The 11,737-nt window shown below is 33.8% G+C and overlaps 1 protein-coding gene across 1 annotated transcript; it reads right to left on the bottom strand.

Moving 5' to 3' along the window:
• Positions 1-1,908: 1,908 nt before the first annotated feature.
• Positions 1,909-8,921, bottom strand: LOC120176196 (aldehyde dehydrogenase family 3 member H1-like). The gene is made up of 12 exons (XM_039182667.1): positions 8,707-8,921; positions 6,075-6,179; positions 5,722-5,962; positions 5,035-5,103; positions 4,858-4,954; positions 3,843-4,049; positions 3,502-3,617; positions 3,318-3,422; positions 3,078-3,250; positions 2,904-2,994; positions 2,616-2,765; positions 1,909-2,246 (listed from the first exon to the last, which is right to left on the bottom strand). Exons 1-12 carry the CDS (start codon positions 8,745-8,747, stop codon positions 1,932-1,934), a joined length of 1,710 nt encoding a protein of 569 aa, XP_039038598.1. The 5' UTR covers positions 8,748-8,921; the 3' UTR covers positions 1,909-1,931.
• Positions 8,922-11,737: the final 2,816 nt, after the last annotated feature.

Here is an 11,737-nt window from a genome sequence, read left to right as displayed (position 1 = left end):
TTAGGGTGAGCACTACAGAATTTCAGGATGGGCACATATGTATTAATGAAGAAAACTTCAAGTTTTAAAGAAAAAACTCGAATTCTAAAAAATTTCAAGAGGATCACGTATCTACCTATCATTAACGTAGGGCCGCCACTGTGTAAGAGAATAATTGGTCGGGAACAAAGAGTGGTACAAAGGCTGGGATTTATCTATCTCTTAAAATACTAGTGGAGAATCACCAGTAGTATCCAAATTTATCTATCTCATGATGTACAAGTATCCAGCTTCTCGTCACATGGTGTGTCGTCCTCCTACAACCTGACAGTTTCTCCACCAAGCCATCATCGTATCTGCATTTTAAGTATCATATTCATGGGGGTTTTCAAAGGGAAGAAGAGGAGTTGTTGAGTTCTGATTTTGGATTCAATCTCACCACTTCTCTTTAATTTTTTCCTCTTCAATTTTCACCATCTGTACATGTACAGCTCCTAAAGGTAAAAACAAGAAAGCCACGCTCATTTGAGGGCCGACCACTCCATCATCCCAAAACTCTCTCTGAGTATGATTTTTGTTTCTTCTCTCTGAATTGAAATCTAGAAGAAAAAACATTCTGAAAAGGATTTATTAGTTTTCGCATGACTTGTCTTTATTTTAGGTTCAAACTAACATTGTCGAAGTTATCCTACACTACTTATTTTAATTAAAAGAATAGTTTAGAGACTAAAGTAGAGAAAAACATAAATTAAGTACTTATTTCTAGTTTAAGCCTTAATTTAAATTGATAATCGGACTATTTAAAAAAACTAGGTAATTCCATATTTTGGTTTAATTAATTCCAAATGTGTTTATAATTTTTGAGATAAAACTCGACCAGACGCAGATATATTCATAAAAAATCTTAATTTATTCTATAAAACAAAGATCTAATTGAAAAAAAATCAATATAGTAAGTGATATTATTATAATTATCCATAAATATATAAGATATAATTGTAATATTTAGGTCCGATCAAGTTTTTTTTTTTTTTTTGAATCAAAGTGGAAGCGCCTAGATAAGACTAGGTTTTACAATAAGGTGAACCATGAAGGTCTCTAGCAAGAAGATGCTGCAAAGAGATCGGGGGAAGCTTATAGATATTCAGGAAGTGTAGCTGTGAAGCGCAAGTTTGGCGATAGCATCTGCTGATAGGAAGTTTGCTTTACGTGGTGTCGGAGGTATTTTTTTTAACTTAGCTAAAGCCTTATCTACTCAAAATTTTATATTTTAAAAAAAATTGACCTAATAAACTAGATCAAATTAAAATTCGACCTCATCAAGTTCAAATCCGGTACCCATCTCTAAACAATGTCTTTTAAAATTAATTATCTTTCACTTTTCCATGTCATCAAAAAAAACTTGAAAAATCACTTTTTCAAGATAATTCGAAAGTCTCACGAAAACTACTCTTAATCTGGCGTTGGAAACAATCTACTATTCTGTCTCCCTCTTACCCCATTACATATGAAAATAAGGATCAGTTAATTTTTTATTGAAATATTGATATCATATTTTATCTTTACAATTTTTAATATAATTTGATTATGTGGCAGAAAATAACAAAACTGACACCGGCATTTCAGTAAGGACAAAATAGTATTATTGTTTCGTTACATTTGAGTTAATTTGACAAAAACTAAAAGTTTGAGGGCCCAAAAAGATCATAATTAAAAATAAAGAGCTAAAATGATTAAACTGATAAAATAAAAGGGCCAAAAGATAATATTTTACAAAAAAAAAATGCATGGAAGCAAGCAATGAGCATATTGAAATCATTATTAATTTTAAATATAAAGTAAACTTATTTTAACTTTGAGGTCGTGGGATCGAGTCTCATGGAGGATATTTCATAATTTGAATGTCTCCTACGAAAATTACACTCAACCTAATATTAGGACAACCTATTATCTTACTTCCCTTTACCCATTACATATGGGAACAAGGGACAACCATATCCTTCATCCAGCGGATCTGTGCGCATTGACTCAGTCTTTAAACCATCCGAGTAAAGCAAGAATAATTTTAAATATGTTTCCACTGAGTAAGGCTTTGATTTGCTTTTGTTTTTCTGGCGTGTAAGGCGGGTACCTTGTCGGAGATTCCCAGCGAAACTTCTGTACAAAACCGCCTTCTTATGGCTAAAAGCATCAAAAGAGAATTTCCCATGGTATGCGCCCATTCCACTCTCCCCGACTCCTCCGAAAGGCAGACTCGGAACTGTGACCTGCAAATATTGCCATGAACAAGGAATCGGATTTAACTAGTTGATATACATTTCCTGTAACCAACATGTTCATACGTATCTGATGCACTATGATGTCCATTGACATTTGAGTTAATGCAGAAACACGAACATCATGCAGTAATCATCAGGCCACTTTAGCCGACAAAAAACAGATAATCGAATAGTGTTTGCCGTTGGTTTTCCCATTACTTCACTAAGGAAGATCTGATGCGAACGCCAATCATTAAACTTGAGAATGAATTCATCATGGAATCCCTATTTCATGCTTGACAGGATAATAGATGACAATGAGAAGATACACATATGGGTTTTGCATATGAAATTCAAACTCATCGAGAGCGGAAATACTTGTAGAATGGTGTCATTAATAGCCATTCCTCCAGCATACACATTTTGCACAAACTCCCTTTCGATCTGTTCATCATCACTGAAGAGATACGCGGCAAGAGGTTTCGGCTTTCGGTTTATCATGGCAAAGCTATCTTCCAACCTTTCAACCTGTAACAGAAAGGACAAAAGGAAATCGATATTGTCGTGTAATGGCTTCTGAGCATGAATGCAAGAGTTCAAGCCATAACCTAAAAGTTTGTCTCCGTATGATTTTAATGTCGCGTTAACAAAGAAACAGAAACTCACAGTCATTATCGGAAGTAATGGTCCGAATATTTCTTCTTGCATTATCAACGAGTCCTCAGGAACATCCAACAATATTGTTGGAGCTATTTGTCTGCATTATAAAGGCGACTATTACACGGTGATTACGCAGTAGATAGGTAAAGATAATAATGGGGTGGCAATTATCAAACTCACAGTTGGCTCCCATCCCTCTGGCCTCCAAAGACGATTTTGTCAGACACTTTATCCTCATCCAAGAGATTTACTAAACGAGAGAAGTGGAACGAGTTTATAATGCAGGATCGTTCCTTCGACTCCATTGGATCTCTTCCAAATATCTCCTCCACTACACTCACTAGAGCTTCTATCTGTAGATCAAATATCTTTCAAGACCATGACCTTAAAGTGAATTTTACTCCTTCAGCAAAATCTTACCAACTTTGGAGCAAATTCTTTTGTTGTTATGATGTAATCAACACCGATACAAGCTTGTCCATTGTTGCATACCCACTTGCCAGCTACAATCCTCCTCGACGCAACCTTAAAATCGACAAAATCAGACCAGTTCTACAATATGAATATGCGTTATTAACTCGAGGTAAACAAGAGCTACTCTCACTTGTAAATTAACATTGGAATCAACAACAGCTGGGCACTTTCCTCCAAGTTCAAGAGTTACTGGTGTAAGGTTCTTAGCTGCAGCGGCCATCACAATGCGCCCAACTCTTGCTCCACCTGAAATATAAAGGTATCTGTACTTTTAAGATTTTATTGCTACAAATTCGATTAACAATGAAAAATTACAAACTTGCATTCGACAGTAATGCCATACGCTTAAATTGTATATTGCTATTAATTCTACGAATATAAAGGTATCTTTATTTTTAAGATTTTATTGCTACAAATTCTATGTTTAATGCATTTAGAGATATCAAGAAATATGAAGAATATAGGTTAAACCTGTAAAAAAGATCTTATCCCACTTCTGTTCTAGTAATGCCGAGGTCTCAGCAACAGCACCCTCAACAACTATTATAGCAGATTGGTCCATGTATTCCCCTAGTAACCTCGAAAGCAGTGATGATGTGGCTGGAGCAATTTCTGATGGTTTGAGGACCACAGCGTTACCAGCTGCAATAGCTCCAATTATGGGCTCAAGTGACAATGCTGGAATATGAAACAAAACACTTCAGTACGCAGAATATAAGAGATGATGGTAGTGAAACAAAAGAAGCTTAGATGGTAAATACAATAATATTTTATTTCTATAAAAATCTATCAAAACAATGGCTATGTTTTAGAACAATTCCATATGCCAAGGAAATACTTAGTGGCACCTTTAGATTGTAAATTTTCCTAAATAAGGCAGTAAAATCCATCATGAAGGCAAATGATGAACAAGTACAGGGCATATCACATGGCAATATCATTACGGGTATCTATTTAAAATATATACACCAAAAACCCAGATGGCTCAAGCTATGCCTTCTTCCATCGAATTGCAGAATCAGTGAAAAAAGAAAGAGGAAGTTTCTAAAGCAATGGTACAACTTTATAAATAAAAAAAATCAAAAGGGCATACTCCGTATGCTTGCATGCATATATCTACATACAGACATAAACAAATTACATAGAAACATGTTCCTTATTATCTCAGTTCAATAAAATCGATGTGATAAAAGAAGAATGGATAAAGGAAACATTACTGTGATTCAAATTTCAGTGATGTTAACGCACAAAATAAAAATGAAGACATAACAGTTCAAATGTCAAGTGGCAAGCTAGATTTGATGTGACTATATTTTATTTATTTAAACTGAGAGAAAAGGAGTGAGTGTGCAGAAAACATGTAATTTAAAACTAAATTAATGTAAATTACCAAAAAAAAAGAAGAAGAAGAGTGATTAATTAGGGAATATACTAAGAATTAACAAAACTAATAATATATTAAGTTAAAACAGAAAAAAAAACATACAGAAAGGGAAGTTCCAGGTAGATATGACCAAGACAACTCCAAGAGGTTCTGACACAATTTCTGCCGACGATGGATAAGATGCCAATGAAGTTGCAGCCTGAAAAGGTGCTAAAATGTTTAAGCAAAACATGAATAATCACATTGAGTCCTAAGATTTGCAACCGTGACAGTAATTACCGTTTTCGGGATCATCCATTGTTTAAGTTCTTTCAGGGCCAACTTACTTGAGGATTTTACCATCAATATCTGCATAACGCATGATATAAAGTCCATGTGATGTCCAAATCAATTGTTCCAACATAAATGCATGGCATACAATTTTAACATCCTTTAGGTTGATATTCCTGCAAGATCAATCTGTTGTAGTTTCTTCTGTTCTTGCATTAAGGGTTCCTGTTGTTTATAATTGCTTGAGTTGCAACAATTTTTGAACCCAAATTCGATCAGAAAATCTAAGAAAGAAATTAAAAGGAGATTCAATTTCACTGTAGCGCTTATCACTAGATAAACTATCACCCTATGCGCATTTTAGTGGAGATAATCAACTGTGGCTTCCTTAATGCCAAAAACAGTTATGTACTGTACTCCAACAGGTGTAAAATGATTCAATACTTACACATATGTTAGAACCCATCACATGATAATCATTTTTCTCCCTGTATGTAGGGGGGGTTAGCAGATACATGCACAATTTCACTAGAAAGTTGAAAATACACATTAATTTCATGAATTGACAGCTGAAGGCAATACAATAGAAATAAGAGAGTTGAAACTTGAAACTTGAAACTTGTAAGGTAATGTAAAAGGGAAAGGAAAGAGAACAATATACAAAAAGTATTTGATGATGAAATGAAGAATACAGACCTCTGATAGGTACGCTTCAAGTTGAGGTTTCGAGAGGTCCTCATAGAGTGCTTCAATAATTTCCTTCTCCTTTTCATCAACCATCTTTGATATGCTTTCCAATTGTGATATTCTCCATTCATAGCTCTTTGTCTTGCCTGAATTGAAGGTTTTCCTGAGCTTGTTAACCAATACAGCAGCTTCATCTGCGTCAAATGTTGACTTCACTTCCTCCATCGTTGTTGATAGTGTTGCATGGCAACTTTTTGATGCATTAGAAAAACATCCAAGGAAATAATGGGGGTGTGGAGATCAAGATGTGGAAATTAAATTAATAAACACAAACATGAGTACAATGAGAGAGAGAGAATTACTAGTAAGAAGAAGGAATAGAACTGGAGAAGCTGACTCGGTTGATCTTATATGTGTGACAATATGTGAAAGTGCCAAGAAGACCAACACCAGCAATACCGGTAGATTTTAAGCATCTGAATATGAGTGAGAAACAAAGCAAATTATGCAGATGCAAATTGAATATCAGTATTCATGAAGACTAAACAACACAAATTTCACAAATTTCTAATTATTAGATGCTCCATTTCGAGTAATGATGCCAGTTAAATGGCCAAAAGTCATCTTTTACTACTTCATTGAAATTAGGATTTACCTCAAAGGACCAACACAACAATGAGCTAGTCTACAAGCTTGCATTGTTTATGCATTTATGTTAGGTTTGGTACATAAGTAATAACATAAGGAAAAAAGCTTAATTATTACATGAGTTTTAAATAGTTTGTCTAGTATATAGACAAATTAGTGTAACTATAAACTTGAAGTTAGGAAAACTCATGTAAAAACTAATACCTATTCAAAATAAATAATATTTATTCCTTATCTTTGTTCAAATTAAGCCATATGAGTGGCTAAAAATTACCTAGTGAAGGTAGTTTATTGCTATCTCATGTACTAAAACATGAGGAAAGATTAACACTCCAACCAAACGTAGCATAAGTTAATTTCTCCAAGGGATAAACCCAATATCAAATGAAGCCAATCGGCAGCTCTTATTTATATGGAAGAATTTAATGTCACACCGTTGTGGTGGCACCTGGAGGAAAAATGATATCTAAGAAAATCATTGACTACTAATAAACTCTTCTATTCGAAATTTTTTTGACAACATAAACAAATTAAGCATTCAAGGATAACCATTTCTAAAACGAAAAGAGAAGAAAACAACATCATAGACAGTATCAAAGAGAAAGCTATGGAGTTATGAAATTTGGACAACACCACGCACATTTTGCATATAATTGGATTATTGAGCTTATTCTTCTTTTGTAACGAGTGAAGGAATGTAGTCCCTTTTTATCCATAAATAGAGTCTTCTTTTAGCTTATACTTATATGGCATGTCTTTATATACTAGAGAAGTTATTAAGAAGGCAAATCATCCTCTCTAAATATATCTTTCAAAAGGAAAAAAAAATGGAAGGCATGCATGATACCATGTTTTAGTAACACATTTCTTATAACAAAGACTTTCTAGAATACCTTGTCAAGTTTGACCTTATGACTAAATAATTAACAGTCTATGATGCTCACAGATAAATTTTCTATTTCCTGTATCTCACCACCATGGAAGAGTTCAGTTTGTTAATGATAATTTTCTATGTATAGGTCTAAGATCAATAACTTTTATTTTCCAACTATGGGTTAACATTCATTTTGAAGTTCAAAGAAGGTGAACGAATGTTTTCTCCATTAGGTACCTACACAAGCAAATGACATAAATTAGACATAGAAACAAAACAGAAGAAGTTTTCATTCTATGCTTGGGAACCATGAGGGGGGAAAGGGTGACGAAAAGTGGGAGACGGAGATGGTAAGTTATCCTAGTTTTGATGGCACAAATAGAGGAAGGAAGGGAAAGGGGACGAATATGTTACAAAGCTTTTTGTTTAAGGAGTGGGAAAGGAAGGAAATAGGTCTGTTTATACCGTTTTACTAATGTATCCTTTATAAGTGAAAACTATCAAATGTTTAAAACAATATAACAGCCATGTTTCCTTTTATGTGAGAAAGCTGTAGGGATCTAGTAAATTATTGGGATTTCATCAGGGTAAGTGCAATCAGTGTCAAAGCTGGAACGTTCTTACTGTCTTGCTTTGAATAAGGAAGTGGTATTTCCAGAATTTTGACAAACAGTAATGTTTAAAACATATAACAGCCATGTTCCTTTTATGTGAGAAAGCTGTAGGATCTAGTAATTATTGGGATTTCATCAGGGTAAGTGCAATCAGTGTCAAAGCTGGAACGTTCTTACTGTCTTGCTTTGAATAAGGAAGTGGTATTTCCAGAATTTTGACAAACAGTTCCATCTAACTCACAGGTTCAGCTGGTGGTCTAGCATGTCCATGCTTCTTAGACCATTCGATTAAAGCGATTGTTTGTTCTACAAAGTGTCATCAGTTTGCTTTTAGTCCACTATCAAAGAAGAATACTTGAGCTAAAGGCGAGTGCTGCCTTCTCCCCCGGCAAGGATGGTTTCAGTGATTAAGGCATCCAATAGAAAACTGGGTTTGGGGTCTTAATTTCATTGAAACTAATTCTCCACACGATTAAAGGTAGTGGGATATGAGGATGGATGCAGCATTTAGTAGTTTTAACGTGACTATTAAGGAAAATCTTGAAGCCATTCAAAACTGTAAAGGGCTTTCCTACTCAATTTAGTTCACCTGCAACCATACAATTCCAAGCCTACCATACTCAACATATAATTCACTAAGAAGAATGCAAAATATCACCATATATATATATATATAAAGAGAGAGAAATTAGTAGTTAAACTTGCATTGTATTTCATCATCCATGGCATAAACTAAGCAAGCATCAAGAAAGACAAAAGATTATAAAACCCAACGACATACCAGCAAAGCGAGGAGAGGCTTTCAGAGTGAAGTTGTAAAGAAACTCAAAGTTTGGGTATATATATAAGAAGAGAAACCTGGTGGGGTGTTTGAAGAGACCGGCAGAGACGATCGCCATGGCAGCTGGAGAATCTGCAACTTATCGGCTGAAAATTTGGTCACTCAAAGTCTACTGGAAGCAACTAATTGAAGGGATGATGGAATCGAAAGGTTGGTTGGTTTTTTTTTTGGCAAAAGTGAAGATGGAGCCCCGCATGCAGAAACACGTGGCTTTAGGACCACACACTCTCTCTTTGCCCAACTCAAAAAGGGGGGATATTTCAGGGACGTTTCTCCGCCATTAAAATTTGGAGGGAGTGCTGCAGATAACGTTGAAATGACAAACACAAGAAGCACTGTGATGGGAAGGCAACTAAATTCCATATCTTTAGTTACTCAACCTCCATGGATTGGCCCATCTATTACCATTTGAGTGCTAGATGATTATCATATATTTTAAACGCACGCGCTCATATCCATATCATTCCTTTGGAATCATTATGATCTATCTTCTCGTTTGAAAGAAGGGGAAAAAAAACCATTTAACTCCGACTATCAAATCTAGAAGCTTCAATGTCTCAACTCTAAAGTCCTTTCCTTTTTAAAAGTTTTGGTTTAATCTCATTTTACTTTTTTTCCCCAAAAAATTATGGTATTTTTAATTGCCACGTTACTGAGTTTGTGTACGTTTAACTCCTCAAATAGCAACCATTTTATTAACGTTATAGATTATACTATATTATGTCAAACTCATTGTATGGGTAAAATAAAATATATCTCGATAGAATCCATCACATAAGGATTAAATATATCTCTTAAAATTCTAAAAGTTTTAGATATTCATTTATTGTGTTTAAGAGATTAATTAATTGTTTGGACACCATGAAATTGAACACCATATAATCTTAAACCAATAAAACTATCCTATAACTCAACTAATTATTGATTAAAATGTAGGAGTAATACCTTAGTCAAACACGTGGGCTCGAAAATCTTGGAATAAATGAGTTGTGAACAAGACGTTGAGGCCATATTGATAAGCACGCTTGATTAGGAGGACAATATGGAAATTGACATCATTGAGTTAATTATATCTAGGATAGACACGAGTCGGGTTGGATCGAGTTTTCGGTCAATTCGATCTCATTCGATTGAAATAATATATACTATCCATTTGAAATTTGATCCAATCCGAATTTAAGGTAATTTCACCCAATTTGAACTCAACCTGTTTTTTTGAGATGAAAGTCGAAGCCGAAACAACTTAACTTGAAACAAATATATTTATAAAAAAATATTAATTTTATTCTATAAAAATAAAGATTTAATTAAAAAATAATATAAAGAGGGATAATATTACAATTACCCCTAAATATATATTATTTCTTGGGTTGGACCAAATCAAAAATTTGTCACCCTAAATTCGAACTTAATCAACCCGAACCCTAATTCTTTTAAAAACTCGACCTTGTAAAATCCAATCGGAATTCATTAGATATGAGTACCTAATGATATCTACATTGCCAAAGTGGGATATCATCGATTCAATATTCTATTGCGACCAACGTCGCAAGTAGATTGTCTAATCGAACGGGGTTGAGTATTTATCGAGTGAGTCGATCATGTGTTAAAAAATATTTGATTTGTGCTAGCTAAAAATTGTTTGACTTAACTTGTTATTCCTTAAGCTCAATAAAATTTTATTCGGTTTGTGCTCGTTAAAAAGTTTGTTGTTTGACTCAACTTGTTGCTCATTACACGACTTGACTCGTTGCTCGTCAAACTATTAATTAGTAATTTAATATTTTTTATTATCTATTAATAAATTAATAATTATAAATTATATTTTTTAATGGAATAATTTTTAAACTAACTACTAAAAGTTAATAAAAAAATGAAGTGCTCGCAAATTTATCAAATCAAATTGAATTTTATTCGATTCAACTCATTAAATTTTTTAATCGAATTCAAATTCGAGTCAAGTCAACTCAAATTGACCGTTAGTTAAATTTTAATCAAATTAAATTCCAATAACATATAAACTACTCAACTCATTAAGCACTAGTGTTCCCAATGCTCGATCCTTTATATGGAAAACTTGTCATAATTCCATTGCCTCCACTTTCCACTATTTCCTTTAACTTATGGGTGTTGGTTTCTTTACAGATTGGTGGCTTGTGATCTATAACACAACTCCTAAGATTTGGTTCGTTCAAGGCATGGATGAAGCCAAGATAGCAGTTTAAGGAAACAAAATATGATTAATAAATTAAAATTAGAAAGTTTAATTATATATTTGTAAATATAAATTAATAAAATGTTGTGGAAAGCAGAGGCTTGAAGCTGCAGTAATGGCGATAGAGTAACGGCTTTGTTCATCATACAGTAACCTTGGCATTCCCTACAATAGTAAACACTAACTACATGTAGGAGTAAGCAAAATTTGACTCGACTCAGAAAAATTTGAGTCATAGTTTTATAAGTCGAATAATAAAATAGAATTTGAATAATTCAAAAATTTTAATAATTAATTCATCGATTTTTAAGTTTGAATCGAGTTTTTCAATGATATATGTATATCATGAGAAAAAATATAAAGAAATATATATATATATATATTGTCTATGATTGCAGAAAAAAATTATTTGCTTTTATTTTTATTTTTTTAAAGGAAGGAGATCATTTTATTACTTGAAAACAAGATACATTTTTCGGGACCTCATTAAAAAATCTCCACAACCTTAAGTGAAAGAAAAAGAATGCACCCAAATAATCACACGAACAGGAGCTGACTACAACTCACGGGACAATCTAGAATCCACCTAGGTAGAGCCAAAAACAGAAACAAACTAACGATCTAGCAAGAACCAGAATAGATCAGCAACAAAACCAAACCAAAAACCCGATATCAATCCTTAGCCGGAATAAGAACCTGAGGCCAATTTAGCCAGTGGTCTGCCACCGAATTACGACCCCTTGGGATATGTCTCATAATAAAATTTTCTCTAATAGACGGCGCAACAATCTGCCGAAGGACCAACGCCCATTCCTGGGTATTAACTCCGAGTT

Source organism: Hibiscus syriacus, unplaced genomic scaffold (genome assembly GCF_006381635.1).
Source record: "Hibiscus syriacus cultivar Baekdansim isolate YM2019G1 unplaced genomic scaffold, ASM638163v2 tig00112231_pilon, whole genome shotgun sequence".
NCBI lineage: Eukaryota > Viridiplantae > Streptophyta > Magnoliopsida > Malvales > Malvaceae > Hibiscus > Hibiscus syriacus.
Note: the sequence above shows the minus strand (reverse complement) of the source record. Positions and strands in the feature narration are given on the sequence as shown.